The 24,261-nt window shown below is 48.2% G+C and overlaps 2 protein-coding genes across 3 annotated transcripts in view; one reads left to right on the forward strand and one right to left on the reverse strand.

The window, feature by feature from the left end:
- Positions 1 to 3,415: 3,415 nt before the first annotated feature.
- Positions 3,416 to 10,549, forward strand: GPX3 (glutathione peroxidase 3 (plasma)). Its single transcript, XM_006863891.1, is given in 5 exon segments — positions 3,416 to 3,502; positions 8,032 to 8,185; positions 9,495 to 9,612; positions 10,033 to 10,132; positions 10,328 to 10,549. Coding segments are annotated over 5 exon segments (681 nt in total).
- A 2,023-nt stretch (positions 10,550 to 12,572) lies between these two features.
- The window catches only part of TNIP1 (TNFAIP3 interacting protein 1), a 56,553-nt gene continuing 44,864 nt past the window's right edge, over positions 12,573 to 24,261 (reverse strand). Inside the window, exons 11-16 of one of the 2 annotated variants that reach the window (XM_006863892.1) lie at positions 20,183 to 20,311; positions 17,944 to 18,075; positions 17,102 to 17,227; positions 16,647 to 16,712; positions 16,063 to 16,254; positions 14,905 to 14,994 (exon numbers count right to left, since the gene is read on the reverse strand). In XM_006863892.1, the coding sequence (XP_006863954.1) occupies positions 14,905 to 14,994; positions 16,063 to 16,254; positions 16,647 to 16,712; positions 17,102 to 17,227; positions 17,944 to 18,075; positions 20,183 to 20,311 (735 nt within the window). Of the gene's footprint in view, positions 12,686 to 14,904; positions 14,995 to 16,062; positions 16,255 to 16,646; positions 16,713 to 17,101; positions 17,228 to 17,943; positions 18,076 to 20,182; positions 20,312 to 24,261 lie in introns of those variants that run through there. The other variant, XM_006863893.1, reaches the window with a different exon arrangement.

The following is a 24,261-nucleotide window of genomic DNA, read 5'->3' on the forward strand; positions in this document are numbered from 1 at the left end:
ATAGCACTTAACAACAACACCACCATTACATAACTGCCAAACCAGAGAATCATGGTCCAACCAAGTTGACACACAATGTCCACCATCACACATATTAAGTCTTCAAAAACTTGTGTGGATTTTTAAACTCTCAGCACTTCTCAATTCTACCAGCCACATTCCAAATGCTCACTAACCACATATGGCTAGTGGCTGCCATGTCGGACGGCACAGACTTAGAGGTTAATATCAAGGGCTCAGAGACAGGTCATCCAAGTTAGAGTTCTGATCTGTCACTCACTGACTGCAACCTCTTTGTGTATTCATAGGATGGGGACAATAATATTAAGTACCTGTAAGTTGCCGGAGTTGTTTTAAGGCATCAATAAACCTAGGGCTAGACCTGGAGTTCATAGATGTTTGGTGCCATTAGAGATCAATTAGTCTAACTCCTTATTCTATAGATGAGGTTCAGAATTTCAAAAACACTAGCTTCAGAAGCGAAACTCCAGACACCTCTCCTCTTGATGCATTCCCTATGGAGTTGAAGTTGGATCTGCCAATTATTGTGAAAACCAGCAGTTCCAGGGCCTCCTCCACTTAAGTTTTGCAATCTCTTCTTAATTGCAAAATGGGGCCGCTATTTGAGTTGGCACTGAAATTATGGGGGTTGAGCCTTTTCTCTGCTGCCCCATTGGGTCCCACACAACAGAAGAAGCATTAGGCATCTTCTTGCCCCTACAGGTCCCATGCCCCTCTAGGACTTGCCCACCCTGGTGCTTCCAAAGGAAGAGAATCAGCACAGGTTGTTGCTGGAAGGATGAATCACTCCACATTGGAATTCCAACTAGAGAACCCAGCTCAGTTGGATTGGTTGACCAGCTCCTGAATCACATGCTCAGTAATACTAGGCTGATTTCCCTTGCTTTATTTTCAGTTTATTAACCAATGTTCTATCTTGCTCCAAAGATACAGTGTCAACACTTTTTTTTAAGACTCTCTTTTAATCAGTAGTCCCACTTAGCAAATAAGCAGTCCCATCGAGCAAATAAGTGATGACCTTCCCATATACAAGCATGTCTCAAAAGAAAGAGGGGGAGAGATACTGTCTGTTCATTTGACAGGTAGAAGGCCTACTGGAAGCAAAACCAGCTTATGGTCCCTAAAAAGCTTCTGTTTCCACACCATCCCTCCTGAGGCCCAAATCAGCTGTTCATGTCTAACAAGCTCACTCAATGTCACTTACATCTGCAGTCTTACTAGCAGCTGGAATCAGATGACTTGTTTGGGCTCAAAATTTTAGCATGTTCTGACCTGAATCTGCTTATTCTATATTCCAAGTAATGTTCTATTAGACATTCATTTACTTGACAGGTATTTATTGAGCTATGAATTAAGCCCTATGTTTGGTGTCAAGAATGAAGTCTTTGTGGAAAACAGACGAACAAGAGGTGAGATGGAGGGGATTGCAATTGTTGAGATGAAGCAAAGTGTGTGATTTGTTGAATATAAAACTGATGATCTTGTCTATAAACCTTCACTCAGTCCACAATAAAAAGGTTTTGGTTTTTTTTTTTTAAAGAAAAGAAATGATGAGAAAGTACAACTAAGGTTTAATGAGGAGTCTTGATGGCACCATGGTTAAACATTTGGCTGATGATCAAAAAGTTGGTGGTTTGAACTCACCAACTGCTATTTGGGAAGGAGATTATTTCCTTGGAAACCTTATGGGCAGCTATTTTGTCCTTTAGGGTTGCTCTGAGTTAGAATTAACTTGACAGCAATGGATTTGGTTTGGGTTTAATGCTTAATGTTGTTTTTGTTGCTGTTAAGGTGTCAAATACTCTAGAAGCTACAAAAAGCAAGGGGACCTAAACACAACTCTGTCCTGAAGAAATGACATTGAAGTTGAAGAATAACAAATGAGTTGGTGAGAACCAGTTATAGGGAGAGAATGTGGAGTCTTCCAGTTCGAGGGAAGAGGATAGGTAAAACCTGAAGGTGAAAGTGAATGGCATGTTGGCAAAAGAGATAAAAAGGCCAGCAGAGCTCATTGGAGAGAAAACAAGAGGGAGTGTAGCCAAAGGGGAGGAAAGGGCTGGATTTTGAGGGCATTGTCTGAAGCACTAAGGAATTTGGACTTTATTCTCAGGGCAAGAGGAAACAGGTAGGTGGAGAACAGCATCTTTCAAACTATAGGATCCCTGAGAACAATTTAACCAAAAGCACTAGAAAGGCAGATGGTGAGAGATTGGGAAATACAGTACTGTTTCCATTGTCTTTGTGTTCTTTTCTCCAGTGCTCATGCCTCCTTGTCAGTGGACTGCAGCACCCTCAACACCATTTCATGATCCCCAGCACCCCCAGCCCCACTGTCCATGCAGTCAGATGGTGATGGTGGTGAGGTGTAGTCAGGTAGTCCTGAGTATTCTGCAGCACAGTCCTTCCTTAGATCTTTGGAACGACAAAGCCAGAAAAAAAACCTTTGTTTTGTAGATGGACCAACCAAGGTGCAGAGAAGACTTCACTCACAGCAAGTCACTGACTCAGACCTCTGAGTCCTTCTTGTCTCTAGCAAAGAATTTGGACTTTAGGATGCAGTGACATGAGGTGATTAATTGGACTAGATGGCATTTATTGAGTACATACTCTGTAGTATTTTAAAACATTTTATTAAAAGCATGGTATCTCAAGACACTTCTGTGTCAGATTCCAAGAGGATACCTAATCCTGGGACTCCTGTCACCAAGATTGAGCCCCGCTGGCTGTTCAGAATCACCTTTGGAACTTATCTGAAGTAGATTTTCAAGTTCTGCTCCCAGAGATTCTAATACAGTGAATCTAAGGAACTCTGGTAGCGTAGTGGTTACGACTCGGGCTGCTAATCTCACAATCAGCAGTTCGAAACTACCAGCTGCTCCGTGGGAGAAAGATGAGGCTTTCTGCTCCCATAAAGATTTACAGCCTCGGAAACCCTGTACAGGGTCGCTATGAGTCGGAACCGACTCTATGGCACATGACAACGACATGAGTCCGAAATGACTAGATGGCACTTCAACTACAATCAGAATCAAGCCTTCCATCAGTTCTTCGGTATAATTCAACTCCTTGCTTCCCTTCACCTTTTAAACTCAAAAAGAGAAAGAAAGGGGTAGCCTCACATATTCTCAAGGGCCTGACACCCATCTCTCTCTGCCCAGACTTGCTTATGTCACTGTCGCCCTGGGCCTGGGAAGGGAGAGAAACGAAGGGTGAGTTATGCCCGCCCCTGAAATCCCAGCGTCCTTGCGATTGGTTACAAGGACTCCTGCCTGGCCGTGGATTGGCCAACACTTTGGGCTTGAAAGGTGGCTGAGAGCGGTGGAGACCTCAGACGGACGGTGGCCTGGGATCCGATAGCGTCTCAGGCTCACCGGAGACGCGCCCCCAGCTCGCCATGGCCCGGCTGCTTCGGGCATCCTGCCTGCTCTCCCTGCTCCTGGCGGGCTTCGTCCCGCCGAGCCGGGGACAGGAGAAGTCGAAGGTTAGTAAGTGTTCGGAGGGAGTACCGGGAGAACGAATATAGAGCCCTTAGGTGTCCATCTCGCCAAGGCGAGGCGCCCTCTCTTCCCGGGCTCCTCTCCAAAAGGACAAGAGCACTCTCAGTTCTGCTTGTCTACCCCGGGATCCCCAACCCCTAACTGTGGGTCTCTTCGCAGTTCCATCTCTTGGAGACTAGGGTCTTTCTGGTAGGCGGAATGGATAGGGGAGAATTGGTGCTTTCTCGCCCACGGTTACTTGGGGGCGCCTTGATGTATCCATGCCACGGTTGGACCCTAGGTGCTCCCCTCACGGGGGGTGGGAGGGTGGGGCGGGGCACAGAAAAAGGCGTGGAGACGTGGCGTCTAGGTTGCCACCCAGGTACCTAGGAACACTGCTATGCTAAAGGAGAGGGAGAACGCAGTTGGGTAGAATTGCGATGGAGGCGCTTCTAGTCCAGGAATAATAAACGCAGGTGCAAATGTTCACTTGGATTTCAGGGTGCTAGTAAAACAGAAAAAGCCCTCTGCGCTGGCCGTGTAGAACCCCCAGGACTCTACCCTTTAACAGACCTCAGTTTTTTCCTTCTGCAGAAGGGGTGGGGTAGTGCACAGGAAGCGGAAGGCTTTAGAGGAAATGGTGGGAGAAGCTGAAAAATTCACAGCCTGTTTTCTGAAGGGTTCTCTGAGCAGTCTCATTACCCACCACCCACCCATTGCCCACATTAGCCCGAGCAGACCTGGCAATTGGAGACACCTGGGGACTGCTAGCTTGGACGGGAGACTGAATACTCCCAGGCTTCATTCAGTCCTTTCGGCAAGGTGTAACCCTTAGCTGAAGTGGCTACGCTGGTAAGGAAAGAAAATGACCCCAGTATGCTTATCTCTTTAGCCAGTATACACTGGAGTAGGTCTGTTTAGACCTTTCCTCATTCCCCTCCCAGCAGCCGGGGGAGGGATATATACAGGAGAGGGACTCTGTCCCCAACTTCCTAACACACACATACATGCACATACTCCACAGCCCACACATGTAAGCACCTCAAGCTTTGAGGTTCTGTTTCTATAACGTTCTTGGTCTTTATTATAAGATTTTGAGTTCATGATTCTGCAACACAAAATTCGACTCACTGCTCAAGAAACCCATTGCCAGCATATGATTTTTTCCATGTTTCTACCCCCCTATTTTGTCCTCATTCTGAGACCCATTCTGTATGCCTCTGCTTGGAGTCAAGCTAGAGACTGGATAATTGAGGAGTCACTTCCTCCAATCTTCCTCTTTCTTATCCAGCCCTGCTCCTACTTGCAGCTCAGAAGAAACTTGAGTCACTTTTTCCATAGGGCAGGGATGGGACTGAGTTTTAAGATTAAGATGTGGGGTAGAGGTGGGGTGGGGGTACTTTGGGCATCCAGCACTCTGAAGCCAGTTCTGTTTCTTCCGTTTGGAGTGAACCAGAGGAGGGATGATTTGAGCCTTACCTCAAGAAGGCTGGAGGTGTAAGAACCTTGGTCTTATGAATAGTTCATCATAGCCATGAGTTTCCTGCAGGACTCTGGGAAGAGATCACTGAATTTAGAAAAGGCAGGATCTAGAAAAGTTTTTGTGAAAGGGGGAGATTTGCTGGTTAATATAACCTAGGAAAGCCTGCCTCTTTTCCAAGTCCTTAGAAAGTTGCGATAGCCTATCCGTGGGTTCTAGGACCCAGCCACTTTCCTGCCCTTAACCACAGGGCAAAGGGATGGGTTTGGGGGCAGGCAGCACGTAGAGAACTCCATGGGCAAAAGGTGACGCAGCCATGGAGGGATGTCTGTCTCCCTTCTGGTTCACAGAGAATCGTTTTTCTTCCGTTGCTCCCTCCCTAGTCCAGCTGAGGCCTGCTTATCCCCCTCCCCACCCCCCCCCCCCCATCTTTGGTCTACAAAAGAACATTGCAGAAGCTAGAGAGTAACAGCTGGTGACGTACGTGCATGGGCTCCTAGTAACCGCTGGTTTCTAGGTGATAAAACCAGGCAGAGAGGATCACAGGACCACCGGCTGACAGTGCTGAAGGACGCTTCTGATAGTATTGACTCTGACTTTATCTTACAATCAAGGAGACTGAGCCACAGAGAAGGAACAGGAGTGGTTAGACAGAGTCACTAGTACTGCCAGGCCCAGGACTCAGGCCCCTACCTCCTAGACCAGATCTCCTTTTAAAACATCTCATCAGTGAGGTGGTAGGAGGGAGGAAAAAGGTTCAAGACCAGCAACCCAGGCCACGGGGTCCTGCCTGATTCTCACCCTCCAACCTTCAAGCCACCAGAACTTTTCCCGCTTGTCCAACTGTCGGGGATTGAGGCATGCTTGCTTCCTCTCCCCTCTGTGTCTAGTAGTTCAGAGGTAGAAAAGGGGACTCACTTAAGGACTGAGCTACATGCTTAGTGGTGTGCCCAGGCCATGAGTGACAGGAAGCCACCATCTGACCCCCACAGTGTTAGGCTCATTGGCCCCAATAGAAAGCATGAACGCTTTACCAAATACCCTTGCCCAGTGTGTCTTCATCATCATACTGAGGGGACATCACAGGCCTCTTTACAATGATGTAGGAACATCAGGGCCCTGGACTCTAGCTACAGACAGAATCATTCCTTGCTTCATGGAACTTTCAAAGAGGTTTTCGAGCCTGTTTTCATTTGTTGATGGTTGTGTGCCATGGAGTTGGATCTGACTCATAGTGACCCTGCATAGGGTTTCCAAGGCTGTAAATCTTTATGAGAGCAGAAAGCCTCCTCTTTCACCCATGAAACCACTGGTAGTTTCGAACTGCTGACCTTGAGGTTCGCAGCCCAATTCATAACCACTATGCTACCAGAGCTCCTTATTCATCTGTCAGTAGAGTCTCACAACTCTATGGGAGGCAGGTGAAAACATCTTCATCTGTCAGTAGACTGAGCCCCAGAGAGAAAGAGACTCACCAGGACCACACAATCAGCAAAGACAAGAGCTTAAACCTCCTATGAATGGCCCACCCTAACACTGTGCTCAGAAGCTGATCTTCCTGTGTTTACAAGTTTTGATTATTTAGACAACCTCTTGGCTATTTTTCTCTCCATTTCCCGGAGTTCATTTTTGGATCAGGGGAATTAAAGGAAGAGGGCAGGCAAGTAGGGAGCCCTCCATTCTGGCTGCCACATCTCTGCAGCCAGCTGAGATGTGTTTATTTTGTGCTGCTTTGTTTGCATTTTGAGGCAGAATTGGCCTCAGCTGTATCCTAAGAGGTCCTGGGAGCAGAAGGAGTATTGAGCTTGGTTGGGGCCTGCTTCCAGCATAAACCAAAAGTCAAGTGGGTGTGGAAAACTAGACTCATGTAAAGCACCAGAATTTGCATCAGAACCCACAAGAGGGCTTGTAGCTCTGTGTCAAGACTGGTGGAGGGAGCCCAGCGTAGCCACGCCTAGATCACTCCCTGCACCCAGTTAGGTTCAAGTACCTCAACATACCGGGAAGTAAGGGGAGGATTGATGGGAAGAGATGGAGTAAACTGCTTCTCTCACTGAAACTCCCTGCTACTGTTCTCCCCTGGCTGATAACACTACTTTGGACTGTTCATTGTCTGTACATCTCTCATAGGCTATCAGAGCCAGGAAGGACTGTGGAGATCACCTAATAGAACATTGTCCTTTCCCACCACAAGCCACCTGCTGAGGGGTGCTCAGGCCCTTTCTGGAGTAGACCCAGATCGTTGTCATCTGTTGCAGAGATGAGAAATGCAATGGAGCATGTGCAGTCTCCCACTTGCCAGCGGCAATCCTAGTCCCTCCATGCCCTTTTGAGAATGACATTGTCAAGCCAATGTGATTGAGAATAGCTGATCCAGTTCATGGTTTTCACTTTATAAATGAGGAAACCAAGATCTGGAGAAGGGAAAGGACTTGCCCAAGACCACACAAGGAGTTGGTGGCAGAGCTGAAAGAGGAACCTAGCTTTTCCAACTCATGGTTGACTGCAGACTGTTCCCCTTGATCTGAGGTTGACTCTGGATGAGCAGTTGGGCAGATACAATAGTCATTTGAACAGCTGCCCAGGCACTGATGCTATACCCTGATAGTCACATTTAATCCTCACTGCATCCTTTCGCTACCTAGCTGCCATCCTACTTCCCTTGTTTATAATAGCAGCCTCATCTTTCCAATCCTCCAGATTTGTAACCTCGGAATCACCATTTACCATACTGCTCCTTCCTTTTGCTCAATTCTCCCTTCATAGTGGCCTAGTTCAGGCCTTCCTCATCATTTGCCTGGATGATTGCCACCCAACCAGTCTCTACGAGCCCAGCTCACCCAACAACCCAGTCACTTAGTAAAAGATTTGTAAATTGACAGTGTGATGTGGAAGTAATTATTGCATTAATTCTTCATTATAATTTTATAATCATTACTGTGTATGAGGAATTAGGAGTAAGTTGCTTTCTCTGTTGGAGTCTTTTATGTTGGAAATGGAGATGTCCAAGTTCCCTTCCAGCTCTAACCATTCACCGGCTCTGATCTCTTTCAGACCGACTGTCATGGTGGCATGAGCGGTACCATCTATGATTATGGAGCCCTCACCATCGATGGGGAAGAGTATATCCCCTTTAAGCAGTATGCTGGCAAATACATCCTGTTTGTCAACGTGGCCAGCTACTGAGGCCTGACAGGCCAATATGTTGGTAAGAATCTACTCTTCGTCTCCAGCTTCATTTGAGACTTTTTTTGTGTGCCAATTGGGCATATTACCATCACATGAGTTTTTCTGCTGTCAAAAAGGAAGGGGTAAGAGTGATCATAAAATTCCAAACCCTGCATTCCATAGTTTTATGAAAATGATTAAGCCTGAGACATATTCAAGATATACTGAAGAAGATTCTCAATTAATCCTCTTTCCTGGTTAGCTCAGCTACCCTAAAAGCAAAAGGTAAGGAAATTGGGTTGGTGCCTAAAGCTTCCTTTGGCTGGAGTAAAAATTGATCAATGAAGCTCCATTTTGCTGAGAATTTATCTTTCTTCTGCCCACCTGCCATGGGGCTTCTGCTGGCCCTATCTGGGAAGCATACAATGGGCTGGAGGCCCCAGGGTGTGTGTGTGAAGGGGGAAGATTAAGAGTGAGAGGAGGGAGGGTAAGTAATGTTTTCCAAGGCTATTCTAAGTGAGGGGTCCTGGTGGTATACCCTGGGATACCCAGGTCAGTAGACCACAGCCAGGACAGAGTTAAAGGTATTAGGGAACAGGCAGGCTGAAGGCATTTGACAGCATTCCTAAGGCAAGGCTTTGGGCTGAGCACAGTCTACAGGCTGATGTGGGTTGGCTGGCAGGAGAGGTAGGGGCAACCTCACCCTGAACCATCAGCTGGCAATAGAAGGTACAATTCCTGGAAGTGGATTAGCAGCCAGGCTGCAGGGCAGAGAGGTCATTAAGTGTCCTGGGACAGAATGCTTCTGTCCAGCCCTTGGCATAGAGCAGTGTTTATGCAAGAGATGGGCTGGGAGCTGGCATTGCACAAGAATGTCCTGAGGAAGTGGGAGGGAGAGGGCATGGTTGTCCTTAGGGTCCTGAGTTCCCAAAGGGCATGGGAATATTGGGAGGATCCCACTCCACACCAAGGAAGTCCTCTGCCTTTTGCCCAGGGAGTGATAGCTCCCACTGAAGGAAACGAAATTCTGAGAGTATGGGTTAAGCTGGGCATAGCAGGCATGGGCCTCTGAACCCACTGGCCCAGGTGTTGGGCCTTGGCAGTGGTGGGTGGCTCTGTTATTTGAGGATGGATCTTCCTCTCTTTTCTTCAATCTCTAGTTTATTCAGATTGGAGTGAGGACAGAATGCGAATTCCAGCTCCCTCATGAGCTCACTGGGAGATCTTGGGCAAGTCCCTTCCCCTCACTGGGTCTTAGTGTTCTCAGCTGGCTAGCGGGTGCAGTGGTGTGGATGAGGCCGGGCTCATTGCCAGTCTGCCCCCATCTCTGCCCTTTCTCTCTGGCATAGAACTGAATGCACTACAGGAAGAGCTTAAACCGCTTGGTCTGGTCGTTCTGGGCTTCCCCAGCAACCAATTTGGAAAACAGGAACCAGGAGAGAACTCAGAGATCCTAGCCACCCTCAAGTGAGTGTTCACCCTGAGTCCTGGGAAAGCTACTCCAGGACAGCCCACCCTGTCCCCCCACCACCCCAGCCTCAGGCAGCTCTTCTGTTGACCCTCTGTATGATGGACATTTGTCAGCCACCAAGAGCTACTCTTCCCTTCTAGGAACCTAGTTCAGTGGAGTGAGGAAAGAGGAGGAGACAGGGGAGACAGAGAAATAGGGGTGACTGGTTATAAAGTGGGATGGGGCCCAGGGGGTATGGGGTGAGAGATGGGAGGTGCTGACAAGGGACCAAGCTAGAAAGACTACAGAGCACACAGTATGCCTATGCCTACTCAACGTTCAGTAGCTCTCATGTCTCCTCCTAAGGAATAAAGCCCAAAGACCCTCTTGTCCTTAAATCCTCATCCCTGGGACCCACATAAGAATATTCCTCACAGGCATGTCCGCCCAGGTGGAGGCTTTGTCCCCAATTTCCAGCTCTTTGAGAAAGGGGATGTGAACGGGGAGAAAGAACAGAAGTTCTACACTTTCCTGAAGGTGAGTGAGCAGCGCTGTGTAGGAGCCCCTGGGAAGTCCAGGCCCACGTCACCCTCGCAGACTTCTAACAGGTGCTCTTTGCCCAGTGCCAGACTCTTCTGTCCCAACCCCCAGAGGTGGCCTGGGAGGAGAGTGGGAAGGCCCCCCCCATCCACCCTAATCAGGGTTGACACCACCCTCTCATTCCTGCTCCAGAACTCCTGTCCGCCCACCTCAGAGCTCATGGGCTCACCTGGCCGCCTCTTCTGGGAACCCCTGAAGATCCATGACATCCGCTGGAACTTTGAGAAGTTCCTGGTAGGACCAGACGGTCTCCCCATCATGCGCTGGTACCACCGGACCACAGTTAGCACCGTCAAGACACACATTATGAACCACATAAGGCAGCAGGAGGCCCTGGGGGCCAGGAGGAAGTAACTGCTGCCCAACCCACACCATATCCACCATGCTGGGGCTTGAGGGGGCTCTGTTCAGGAAGGACTCCATCTCAACCACACTACACACCCACCACAACCCCTCCTAGTACATGAGGCCCTACCTGACACACAGGTATGCACATGACCTGAATGAGTATCCAGGAATGTGTACCATGTGTGTGCCCACAGCTGTGTGCTTGGTAGAGTCCTGGGAAACAATGCTCCTTTTTTTTATTTGAGTTCCCTGCTCCAAGCATAACCATTCACTTTGACCTGAGCCCAAAGGAGCTCTGAAGTCTGGTTGGCCTGCCCTAACCTAGACCATAACTTTGAAGCTAGTATCTACCACTGCCTCCAAATACCACCCTACTAGGGTCTCCAAAAGTCTCTGGTTCTACCACACTGCCCACCGCACCTGTCATCACACAGGCATGTTTTGACCCAGTTCCTTCTCCTTCCTGAAGGGCCTTCCCAAGCTCCTGCTCCTACCCCGTAGTACTCCCTGACACCAACCAAGACAGAAGTGAGAGCAAGGATTACGTCCCCGAGTCAGGGGTGGCATCTCCATGAGGGTGGGGTCCGAAGCCCCTGTGGCGGACCTCCCTTGAGCCTGTCCCACGGGCCAGCCTTTAGTGCATTCAGGCAAGGCCCCAGACAGGGATGCCAATCCTGCTCCTTCGGAGCACGTACCCAATCCCTCACCCTGGTCCATTGGCCCTAGAATCATGCCCAGTAAAGGCCTTTCTGCAGCAGCTGAATCTACTGTGGTTCTTTATCTATGGTGGCTGCCCCAGTCATGGGGAAAGGAACAAGAGGAAGGGAGAAGGAAGGGGTGCTAAGGGTTTCTACCTAGGCCTGCTCAGCTTCTCACTCAGCATTTGTTGTTAAAGTGACGTCGAATTGAGTCCGACTCAAAGCAACTCTATATAGATAGGGTTTCCAAGAAGTAGCTGGTGGGTTTGAACTGCCGACCTTGCAGTTTGCAGTCCAGTGCTGATCCTACAGTGCTACACCGTAAGTCCCCCTCAGCTCTTGGGAGTTTATAAATCCAGTTCAAATCTACTCTTAATTCTTTCTGACCATTCTCCAAGGTGGCTGGAACTGAAGTCAGAGCTCCATTTAACGAGATGTAGAAACCTAGATGCATAGAAGGACTAGGCCTTGCCCAGAGTCTCCCAATGAATGAGGGTCAGGACTGGAACTTAAACCCAGGCCCCTGACTCCCAGAGTCCAAGGGTCTTTCCACTGCTGTAGGTGCCCCACCCTCAAGGTGACTGTGAATAGGGCCAAAGTGGGATGTCAGCTTAGAGTAATAGTGACCTTCTCCAGGGAAGGGGGTGGGACACAGAGGAAAGGGGCCAGTAAAACAGGACTTGGATTATCTGGGATGTTAGGGCATAAAAGAGCACCAGTCACAGAATGTTAATCTTCAACTGTATTTAAGTTCAACAATATTGTGCAAACAGCTGCCCAGGGATACACAGTCACCCCAATAGGGGCCCCCAGGCATCATAAGCCTCCAGCTGCAGGACCTAAGACTGAACATCAGGGCCTGGAGACTTCAGGCTAGAGCCTCGGCAGATGTGGCTGGGGATGGATCCCAGCGTCGGAACATCCCGTTATTCTCTTCAGCTCCTGGAGGCAAACCTGCTCCTCACAGAGGGGAACGGGTGAGCACAAGACAGTGTCCTGCTATAGAACATGAAGCAAAACTGAAACAGACATGAACTGGAGGGGCTGGAGGCACTCAGGAAAGGAAACGTTTTGAAAGGATGGGATGGTGGCTGTACCCCACTCTTGAAATTGATTCCCTTGGAGGTGTAAACAAAGGACGGCAGGTCTACACCAGACCAGACCTCATCTCTCCACGCAGAGGCAGGGGAGGCAGTTCTTCCAAGTGTCCATCCAAATGGAGCCCCTGAGTGGAGCCTTTCATGTCTATAAACTGTTCAGATTGGAGTTGGGCACGAGCTGACCCTCATCCCAGCTGCCCATTGAGCCAAGGCTCTGGTTGCACAGAGTGTGTGGCCTCTAGGTTTTCAGTGATCTGAAGTCAGCCAGTTCTGAAAGATGACGCTGGAGCCAAGTGACACACTCTGGCTTCACTGAGATCCCTCGCGGTCATTTTTTGTAGACTCTAGATGAACAAAATATTTGAGCAGGATTTAAAGGTTATACAGTACCGTTAGTTTCAAAATCTTATATGGACACCAATACAGTAACGGTGTAAAGAACCAGAATTTAGTAAGCATCACCAAGGCAAGGCCAGGTGGACATAAGGCACTGATATACATTCATCCTTTAATCCCTGCCCAGCCCTGTGAAGTGGGAGTATTATCCATTTATATAGGAGTCAACTGGGGCTCAGTCACGCAAATAGGAAGTGGCGGTCAGTCTGGCTCAAGACCCCAGAAGTGGAGCAGGTCTGGGAGGAGGGGACAAAGAGCCCTGGCCACTGTGGTGGTTAAGTTTCCGTGTCAACTTGCCTAGGCTCTAGTTCGTAGCTGTTTGACAAACACGAGGACTAAGTGCTGTTTCACAATGTAATCTAATGGTAAATGTACTGCAGGCACTTTCCATGAACTAATTAATGTCAGAGAATCAATCAATCAATCAGTGAAAAGGAATATTTCCCTAGAGTATGTTTTGCCTCCAGAATATAAATAGATATTTTGGCAGACCGTTTCTTCATACTTTTCCTGTCTCCTGATCTTGGGATCTTAGAACAAGCCTACAGGAGCCTTCAGCATTACCTAAGTAAGCTATAAATCTTAGCCTTGCTAGGCCTCTACAACTGCATAAGCCAATTCCTTGAAGTAGAGCAATCTCTCTCTATGTATCTGGTGTGGCACTGTAGGATAAGCACTGGATCACAAGGTCAGTCAGAACCGCAAAGTCAGTGGTTCAAATGCACTAGCTGCTCCTCTGAAACCCTATACAGGGTGGCTATGAGTCAGAACTGACTCGATGGCACTCAACAATAACAAAAACAACATATATATCTATATACACACCTCATATATCTATCACTGGTTCTGTTTCTCTAGAGAACTCTAAGGTAGTCATCCTCTCCCCTTTAATCAAAGCAGCTTTCCCGAGGTTCCAAAGAACCTCTGGGATATGTGGGGAAGAATTAGAAAATAGCAAATCACAGTGATCTGTCCTTCCAGACTCATGAAATCCTCCAGAGTATGTTCTTTCCACGTCGTTGTACAGCCTTTGCCGATATGTGCTACCTCCTGGCAGAGCTAGCTCCATTTTTGTACTCCTGGGGCTCTCAGGGTGTCTCTCTTCCTGCTAAGATACACTACGTCTGTCTGCAGCTCCTACCCACTAGTTGTGATTCTGCTCCCAAAAGCCCCACAGGCAAGACAGTGCCTTCTGTCCCTAAGAGCCTTTCGGAGTCTGGGGTCTCTTCTTGACTAAAGAACACACCCTTAACCTCTTATGGACTACTCTTTGGTCAGTGGAAGCTTTTCACAATGCACATCTGGTCATTTAAGGCCTTCAAAGACACCACATCATTCCCAGCCCTATAAGGCCCTGGAGAGCCTGACCTGAGGCCTCTCTAACCTCTCCTTCCCCACCTAGTTCTCTGTCCATCCACACTGGACTCTCAGGTCCTCAAGTCAGCTATTTCCTCCAAAAAACCTGCCCTCCACTAGGATCTCTTCAGCTAGTTCAATGCCACTCGTTCTAGGGGTCTTGGCTCATGCATCACTGCCTCTCAGAAGCTTTCCTTAGCCCCAGTCTAGGTCAAGCCCCTTTGTGATCTCTTCTCATCTGTAAGTACCCACTATTCTTCCCTTAGGGCACTTACTCACGTGTGTGGTGGTTTTGTATTCAACTCTGTCCCTCTCAGGAGACAGCTCCATAGGGGTACCTTGTTGTTGTTAGGTGCCATAGGGGTGCCTACAAGTTACCACATATCAGCAGAAATGTTTCTGCTCATATGTGGTGTCCTGTAGGATAAGCACTGGACTGCTAACTGCAAGGTTGGTGGTTCAAACCCACCAGCGGCTCTCTGGAAACCCTACACTGGGTCACTAAGAGTCAGAACCAACTTGACGGCATCTAACAACAAGAAGTACCTAATGCAGGGTCTGACATTTAGACAATAAACTATGATGAGCAAATGAATGGATGGTTCAAATCCCCTCACCTCCCTCACCCAGTCTCCATCACTAGCCTTTCAACAGGACTTCAGAAAGCTGAGCCTACCCCCATTACTAAGATCAGAAATTAGCAAAATCACTCCCAAAGAGGGACCTGAAAGATAAGTTAGTTCAGGACAAGCCAAAATTCAGGGACGCAAGCTCTCACCGGGCTCAGCAGACCTGGCTGCGGGCACGTCCATCACCTGGGAGCTCTGATTCCGTATCCCTCCATGTGGTGAACGCCAGGTGTACTCCGGCTGGAACACAGTTGGTGTTTAGTAATCAACACCTGCACTGGAAAATCACAGCAGCGGCTACCGTGCAAAGATAGTACTGAGTGGACATTAGCCAGTATAACTCCCATCTGCTATGATGTGGTGGCAGTATGTTGTGAAGCTGGGAGCTCTGCGCCACTGGTATTTCAAATACCAGCAAGGCCACCCAGGAGAGCTTCCAGACTAAGAAAAACTTAGAGGAGAAAGGCCTGTTGATCTATTCCAAAACTGAGCCAATGAGCATCCCTTGGCTCACAAGAGAGTATTGTCGGATATAGTGCTGGAAGACGTGGTGCTTAAGTTGGAAGGTACTCAAACCACACAGTGGCTACAGCACTGGACTCAAGCCGGCCAGATCATGAAAACGGGGCAGGACCCTCTGCTGTACTTAAGGGTCATTCTTACAACAACCCACTTACCATCTTCATTTACAGGTGAGTAAACGAGGACCAGGGTGGGGGGTGAGGGGTGGTTCCACTGACTTGCTGATGGTCATATAGCTAGTAAAGTGGCAAGGAGTGGATTTGGCTTTCTCCCGAAGCCCAGAGCCAGTTTCTTAGGCACCACACTGTGCTCTGATGTTGAAAGAAGATGTGTGTAAAGGATGGTTACATGGGAGAACGTGGGAAGGAGACCAGGTGAGAGCTGGGGAATACTGAGGTGGGGTTGTGGCAGACAGGCTGGAGAGCAGGGGGCAGGTTCGCAGGAGGATGGTCATAAGAAAGGGAAAGAGAAGGAAAATGAAGAAAATGGAAGAGGGTAGGAGGGGGGAGGCAAAAAAGGGAAAGAATGGTGAGGACGGGCACCTCTTACATGTGAAGGTTTTAAGAAAAAGTCAAACCCTAGGAAGTTGTCCTATTCTGTACTGGGTCTTTTCTGTCCCTCACACAGGAGGGACAATAATCCTGACAGGCTCTGGGCTGGAGCACCCTGGCCCCTGGATGGCCATCTGTCCACACACCAGTGCTCTGCAGGAAGGCACTGAGAATGCAGTTTCAGACCTGTCACATATGTGCCCATCCCTTGGAAAAGGACCTGCAATGGTCTCTTTGTGGGCTGCACTGAAGGGGACAGAGACTCACCATGCGGAAGAAGCGTGAGTTGGGGTGTGGAGGTGGGTGCTCCATGGCCATGGGGGGTGGAGGGTAGCGGATCTGGGACCAGTCTTCGAAGCCATGGTGAGGCACCATGGCTGGCATGGGTGGGTAGGCGTAGGCGTAGGCTCCACAGAGGTGATCTGGGTGGGGCTCCACATGGTAACGCTCTCCGGAGGACTGCAAAAAAGGCCAAGGTCTAACTCTAGTTCGCACAGGCCATCTCTGGGGACACCCATGCCAACTCCCTCTATTTAGAACCTCAGTTCTATGAAGGTTGGTACATCGGTACAGAGAACAGGGTCGGTATGAGGGCACAGAAGCCTGGTACATGGGAAGGGAAGGGAAGGCTGGTCCACGGGCAAAGAATATCAACAAGGACAGCAGTCAGCATGTCCTGAGCACTTACTCTGCACCAAGTCCTGTCCTAGGTACCGTACCTGTACTAAGAACTCATTAGTCAGGTGGGACAGAGGGGAGGACACCTGAGTAAATGCTATTTCTCCTGTCAGACCGTAGCTCTCTGAGGAGAGTAAGACGAGGTAAGTGCTGCTTTGTCCCTCAAGCCTCACCTTCGCTTTTCTCTTCTGCTGTTTGAGGGCTTCTTTCACCTTCTCCTCGTCTTTCAAAGCTTTTATCTGAGAGGAGGGAGGAGGAGGAGACTGTTGGCACAGGGCCTAGCCAGAGAGGGTGCTCAGCCCCATGGAAGACCTGGGTGATCTGACCACAGGTCAGCAGGGCTCACTGCTACCATACTTGAGTTGTGGGAGACATTGTGAGTAGCTGTGGGCAAACTCCTAAATTGTTCTTTTAAGACATCAACATTGATTACAGACTGTCCCAGTCAGAAGGCATCTTAAAGCAATGGTGTCAAAGCTCATCACTGTAGGGTCAGAGAAGAGAGGGCTTGTCCCGATCACACAGTGCTCTGGCAGCAGAGCCGGATGGAGAACCAGTGGTTGCATGTCCCGGCCTCATCCTCAGGAGGACAGGCCAAGTACCCTTTCCTTGGCTCAGTGGCTCTCACCTGGGCGTTCGACAGGGTGACTTGGGCCTGCAGTTTCTCCACCTGCTTCTTCAGCTCTTCCTTCTCCTCATTCATGCGCTCTCGATCGCTTCGCTCCCGTTGAAAATCCTCCTCAAAGATCTTCACCTGCAGGGAGTGGGAGAGAAGGCGCAGACTCAGAACCCACGCTTCCTGCTGGTTTCACCAGGTCTTGGGGTGACTGTAGGGAATGGAACCGGTATACCTCCAGCCCCTACCCCCAATTTCAAGAAGGACAGTTCTGCAGTCCTCTGTTTTATAGTCTGGCCTTCGAAGAAGGATTTTATTTACATAAAGAATTCATGATGAAAAGAAAAAGGCTGGAAAAATCATGCATCAGCCCAACTCTTTCATTCTGCAAAGACCCAGAGAGAGACAGAAGTTACAGAACCACAGTGTGGGCAGAGTGTGAATGACTGGAATCCAGGTCTGCCATTAAAAAGGGTTTCCACTGGGGTGATGACAATGTTTTGGAACTAGACAGAGGTGGCAGTTGTACCACCTCTATTGAGACTGTGCCAAATGCCAGTTCACTTTTCAATGGCTGCCTTCATATCATGTTCATTTCACCTCGATTTAAAAAGCAAACAGGTAAAAGCACAGGTGGGGAATCCAGATGGCCACATCATGAAGGTGGTAGAGTAATGACGTCAGTCAGGAATACATTTCTGGGAAGGGGAAACCTATCAGCAGGAGAGGTCCTGGTCAATGGCCAGAAACGGTCAATGAATTCCAGCTTCCATGTAACTTCCAGCCCTGTCCTGGCCCTGGAAGGTTCCAGCTCCCACTGAGCACTTTCACCAGACCTCCTCCCACAGACTCACCTGCTGTTTTAGCAATTCGTTCTGGGTGACAAGCTCCTGCTTCCTTAGGAGGCCCCCCACTCCTTCTGGACCTCCAAATGCTGCTGGTGGAGATGAAGGGGAGGTCTGGATGCTTAGTGCTTCCTCTAGGGCCTAAAATCGGGGAGGGAGACAGGATACGGGGCCATTAGCAGAGCTCCTGGATGTCAGACCCCATTGGGATGGTCATCCTCAGGGACCCTGATACTAATGACAATTCAGTAACGCTGTACTGTTTATTAACATATTACTTCACTGACTCCTCTCCACAATCCTCTAAAGAAGATGACCATCCTCCTCCTCATCTTTTTAAGTCTTTGATAGCTACACTGATCCTGAGTTATTAACATAACAAAGACAATCCATTCCCAAATGGGATTATAACCTCAGGCATGATATTGGTAAAAGCCTTTGAGTCAGTTCCAACTCACAGCAAACCCATACAGGGTTTCCAAGGAGTGGCTGGTAGATTTGAACCACCGACAGTGCAGTTCAAACTGACCTTTTAAGTCAGTGTTTATCCTACAGTGCCATACCAGGACTCCAACCACGGGCACAGAGGTTAGGATTTCCTTCACCCCAAGAGACAGCCTACTGTTGTTGTTATTAAGTGACATCAAATCGGCTCTGACCCATAGCAACCCTGTATAGTGTTTCCGAGGAACAGCTAGTGAGCTTGAACTGTTGACCTTGCGGTTCAAACAGCTTTGCAGTCTGGCTCATTAACCCAAAGCACCACACACTTTAACCAATAACCTGAACTTCTGCCCTCTGTTCAGCAGGGACTTGGTTTACTAGGTCTCAACACTGGGTACACAGACCTACAGATGGAGGTTCACGGCTTGTCTGCCACCCTGAGCCATAGGAAGACTCAAGAGACCTTTCCCAAGTTGATTCCTTTGTCCACCGTGGCTTCGCCAGAAGCAGGATCAAACTGCTGTACCCAGAGTAAAGTCAGGATGCTCCAAAGGGGAAGCTATGCCTACATTCCAAGCTACTCTGCCCATTTTTGAGATGAGAATACTGACGTTCAGGGATGGGGCCCACCTGGCTTGTATTAGCTATTGACACAGTATCTCTGTCCCCAGTAGCAATGCTATGCTGACCATGCCTGGAGGGTGGGGTCCTTCTCTGATGAGCTGTACTGTCAACACCATGGACAATATTCTGCCCAGATCTAGGGCTCCCCGCCAACATAGGACAAATCATATTTTCCTCTCAGAGAATAGACCATAAGGATTCTAGACTCAGCATAAAGGTTTTACAACAATGACCCTAAACAGAGAAGGTAACCCCCAGCAGGTTTGAGCCTCAGGAAACACCAAACTCTCTCCAGAGCCCAGTGTGGCCAGGGCCAGGAGGCAGAGAATGGGAAACCAGAAGGCACAAATGGAAAAGCCGAGCCACACACTGAGCACTCCTCCATGCCTTCAGAGAAGACTGCCTTTCCCAGCTCCCTCTGGTAGCTTGTTCCCTGCACTAGAAGCTAGAATGTGGGAGTGATTCCACCCAAGGCTCACGTGGCAAAACGGAGGCCCAGAGAGGCTGAAGTGGCCAAGCTGGGACCAGAGCCAAAACCCAGCCCAGGGTTTCTGTTCTACCTAGCCTCCACTCTGGAGTGCCCTGTCTCCTCAAATCCCACAGGGTAGAAACTCTTAGGCCACTCCCTTCAGAGTGTTTGCTGACATCAGTTTGGTGCAAGCACTGTGCCAGGCACTGAGGTTGGTGAAGAGGAACACCTGTCCAACATGGCCTGGGAAGCAGATGTTTAAACACAGAAGGACGAGATCATGTGAGGAGGGGTGTAGTGTTTTAAGAGCACACAAAGAGGGACTGGATGTGAGTTGGGGCAGCCTCCCTGAGTACGTGATGTGATAGCTAAATCTGATCGATAAGCAGAGGTGATCAGATCAATAAGTGTGGTATTTGGGACAGAGTGGCATCATTTGAAGCAACAGCATGTGCAAAGGGCCTGGAGGTCAGAGCCAGTCAGTAGAGGCTCACCCAAGGGGCTGGAATACTGAGTGTGGGCAGAGGGCAGCAGCAGCAGGAGCTGGAACTGTGAGTTTGCATTGAAACCCTCCATGCTAAGTAAGTTCCCTGCTGGAGAAGTCATTCTCCTGAGCTGCAGACTTGGGGGCACCAGCAATGGAGGGAGAAAGGTGCTTCTGGGCTCAGGGACACTCTGCCCATCCAAGGGGACCAGTGCCAGGCTGCTCACCTTGTTGAGTCGCTGGATCTCCTTTTCCTGGTACTCCCGTTGCCGAGTGAGTGGGCTCAGCTGGTCCTGTAGGTACTTGACCTTCTGGCGTAGCTCCTTGGTCTCTGTCGTCAGCTTCTCCTTCTCAGCCTGCAGAGTAGACAAGGGTGAGGCAGGGGTTCCTCCGGGATGCTTGTACTGCCTGTCCCACCCCACGGACTTCCCTCTCACCCCACACCCAGCAGTGATCCCACTGGTCGAATGCCAGGCAGCTGGGGTCAGAAGGATAATGCCCAGACAGCTCCAGCCTTCAAGGAAGAGGGCTCAGTTTAGTGCAAGGTCTGGATTCTAACAGCAGCTCTACCACCACCTCACTGAGACCATGGGCCCCATTACAGCGCTCTAGTCTCAGCTATCTTTCTCTGCCATGTGTAAGAGCTTTACGGGCGTTCCAGGTGAGAGGCAGGGAGTGTATCAGACACACAGAACTGAAAGCAAAATGTTGCTTACAGTTTTCATTACATTCTCACAAAGGACAATGCTTACATAAAGAAAAATGCTTACAGTTTTCATTACATTCTCATAAAGGACCTGTGATCTGCAGACATTTGTGGTCCAATGACCATCTCTAAAGGAGCTGTCAGCGCCCACAGCTTCTGAGCCCACGGAAGGATAACACTTGCAAATAGAAACATAATGGAAGGAAAAAGTGCTCTTTCTCAGAGAAACAAATGAAGTGCTGCAGGTTAAAAGAAGACCACCACAGCTCAAAAGAAATCTAAGGAAGGCTTCAAGGTGGAAGCCTTTTAAGAACATCAACTTCTTTACATGATGAAAAATGTATGACCAGAGAGAAGGGGCTTTACCCAAAGCCACACAGGAAGCTGTAGCTAGAACCCAGTTCTCTTATTCCAGAGCTTTCTCCTCTTCTAAGTCAAAGGAAGTTTGAAATCAGGGATGGCAGCATGACGTAGTGGCAACATTACTTGGGTGGAGCACACCATGACAAGCTATGTATTTCCATGTGTACAAATGTGGGGTAACGGAGTCCTGGTGGACAGGATTCAGCAGAACTTCCAGACTAAGACAGATGAGGAAGGAGAAGCGGACCACTTCTGAACAAGGGAATTCTGAATGCTTTAAAATCAGGAAAGGTGTGTCAGGGTTGTATCCTTTCACCATACTTATTCAATCTGTATGCTGAGCAACTCATGTGAGAAGCTGGACTATATGAAAAAGAACATAACATCAGGATTGAAGGACAGCTCACTAACAATCTGCAATCTTCAAATTGGCACAGCCTTGCTTGCTGGAAGTGAGGAGGATCTAAAGCATTTACTGATAAAGATCTAAGACCGCAGCCTTCATTCAGTATGTGTACCTCAGTATAAAGAAACAAAAATCCTCACAACTGTACCAATAAATAACAAAAAAAGGGAAAGCTAGATTGAAGTTGTCAAGGGTTTCATTTTACTTGGATGCACAATCACTGCTCATGGAAGAAGCAGGCAAGAAATCAAATGGCATATTACACTGGACAAATGTACTGCAAAAGATCTTTTTAAAGTATTAAAGAGCAAAGATGTCAGTTTGAGGACTAAGGTGTATCTGACCCAAGCCATGGTATTTTCAATTGCCTCATATGCATGTGAAAGCTGGACAATAAATAAGGATGACAGTAGAAAAATATTGATGCAATTCAATGATAGTGGTGGGAAAGAATACTGTAACTGCCAGAAGAATGAACAAATCTGTTTTGGAAGAAAAGTACAGCCAGGATGCTCCTTAGAAGCCAGGATGGCAAGACTTTGCCTCTATACTTTGGACATGTTATCAGGAGGGGCCAGTCCCTGGAAAAGGACATCATGCTTGGCAAAGTGGAGGGTCAGTAAAAAAGAGGAAGACCCCAACAAGATGGAATGACATGGTGGCAAAAACAAAGGGCTCACACTTAACAAAGGTGAAGATGGCGTTGGGTCAGGCCGTGCTATACAAGGCTGCTATGAGTCAGAATGGACTTGAGAGCACCTCACAACAATGGTCCCGAGCTGGTTTCAGCAGTGTTTCCAGACTCAGATGGATTAGGAAGAAAGGCCATGTGATCTTCTGAAAAATCAATCCGAGGAAACCCTCAGAGACCACAGTGGTCTGGCTCCATTATTCATGGCGTCACCATGAGTCAGAGGCCAACTCAACAACAGCGAACAACGCCATTCATCTAATATGGATCAGGAATTCATTTCCATCCCAGGGCTGCCATTTCCTCCTGTGTGACCTTTACTCAATATTATACAAGCAGGTTGGTGAGCTGGCTCCAGCAAGGAATTGCCTTGGTCAGGACTTATAAGGGTTATCTGGACTTCCCGCCTAGAAGGCGCCAGGATTAAGCATGGCCTCTCTCCCTGTGTCCCAACTTACTCCCAGCTGACAGGGAAGAGCTGTGCGCTTCCAGTAATTTGTTTCACCCACTGATGTGCACACAAGGAAGGGCCAAAGAGCCAAGCTATCTGGCTGCACCTATGCACTCCACTCAAGAGGAAAGATAGGGAGTGTCCTCCCTAACACACATCCTCAGGGTGAGGGGTTGTTTACCAAGGCAGGCTGACACCCCTAAGCTCAGATAAGGCCCATGTGCTAATGTGAGGCCTGAAATAGACTCTGGATACACCATGTCCTTTCTGAAGTTAGGCAGAAGTCTGTGCCCGGAGACAGAGCAAGACATAAGAAGAATCTGGAGTCACGTGGCCATTCTTCTTTAAGCTGCCCTAGCGTCCTGGAAAGAAGGAGTGACGAACTATTTCTGAATATTTAGTCACGGAAAACCTTATGAATAGCAGAGAAACACTGTCAGATACAGTACTGGAAAATGAGCCCCTCAGGTTGGAAGGCACTCACAATGTGACCGGGGAAGAGCTGCCTCCTCAAAGTAGAGCTGACCATGATAACGCGAATGGAGTAAAGCCCGTGGTAGATAAGCCTGTGGGACCATCATCTGTTGATGGGGCACAGCTCAAAATGAGGAGAAACAGCTGTCAACATCCATTAATAATCAGAACATGGAATGTACGAAGTATGAACCTAGGAAAACTGGAAATTGTCAAAAATGAAATGGAACACATAAACATTGATATCCTAGGCATTAGTGAGCTAAAATGGACTGGTATTGGTCACTCTGAATCTGACAACCACATGGTTTACTATGCCAGGAATGACAAATTAAAGAGGAATGGTGTTGCATTCATTGTCAAAAAGAATCAGTATCCAGATTAGTCATGAGGTACAATGCTGCCTGTGATAAGATAATATCCATGCACCTACAGGAGGTCAGCAGTTCGAAACAACCCGGTGTTCCGCGGGAGAAGCATGAGGCTTTTTGCTCCCATAAAGATTTACAACCTCGGAAACCCTGTACAGGGTCACTATGGTTCAGAATCGACTTGACAGCACTTAACAACAACAACAACAGGGAATACCAGTTAATACCAATATTATTCAAATTTACGCACCAACCACTAAAGCCAGTGAGGATGAAGTAGAAGAATTCTACCAACTTCTTCAATCTGAAATTGATCAAACATGCAATCAAGATGTATTGATCATTACTGGTGATTGGAATGCAAAGGTTGGGAGCAAAGAGGGAGGACCAGTAGTTGGAAAATATGGCCTTGGAGATAGAAATGTTGCTGGAGAATGCATGATAGAATTCTGCAAAATCAGTGATTTGTTCATTTCAAATACCTTCTTTAGACAGTATAAGAGATGACTATACACATGGACCTCAGCAGATGGAATACATAGAAATCAAATTGACAATATCTGTGGAAAGAAACTATGGAAAAGCTCCATATCATCAGTCAAAACAAGGCCAGGAGCAGACTGTGGAACAGACCATCAATTGCTCATATGCAAATTCAAACTGAAGCTGAAGAAAATGCAAACAAGTCCACGAGAGCCAAAATATGACCTTGAATATATCCCACCTGAATTTAGAGATCATCTGAAGAACAGATTTGACACATTAAATACTAAAAACAGAAGACCAGAAGAGTTGTGGGATGATATGAAGAATATCATACATGAAAAAAGCAAAAAGTCATGAA

The sequence above is a fragment of the Chrysochloris asiatica genome, unplaced genomic scaffold (genome assembly GCF_000296735.1).
Source record: "Chrysochloris asiatica unplaced genomic scaffold, ChrAsi1.0 scaffold00057, whole genome shotgun sequence".
In the NCBI taxonomy this organism is placed as follows: Eukaryota; Metazoa; Chordata; class Mammalia; order Afrosoricida; family Chrysochloridae; genus Chrysochloris; species Chrysochloris asiatica.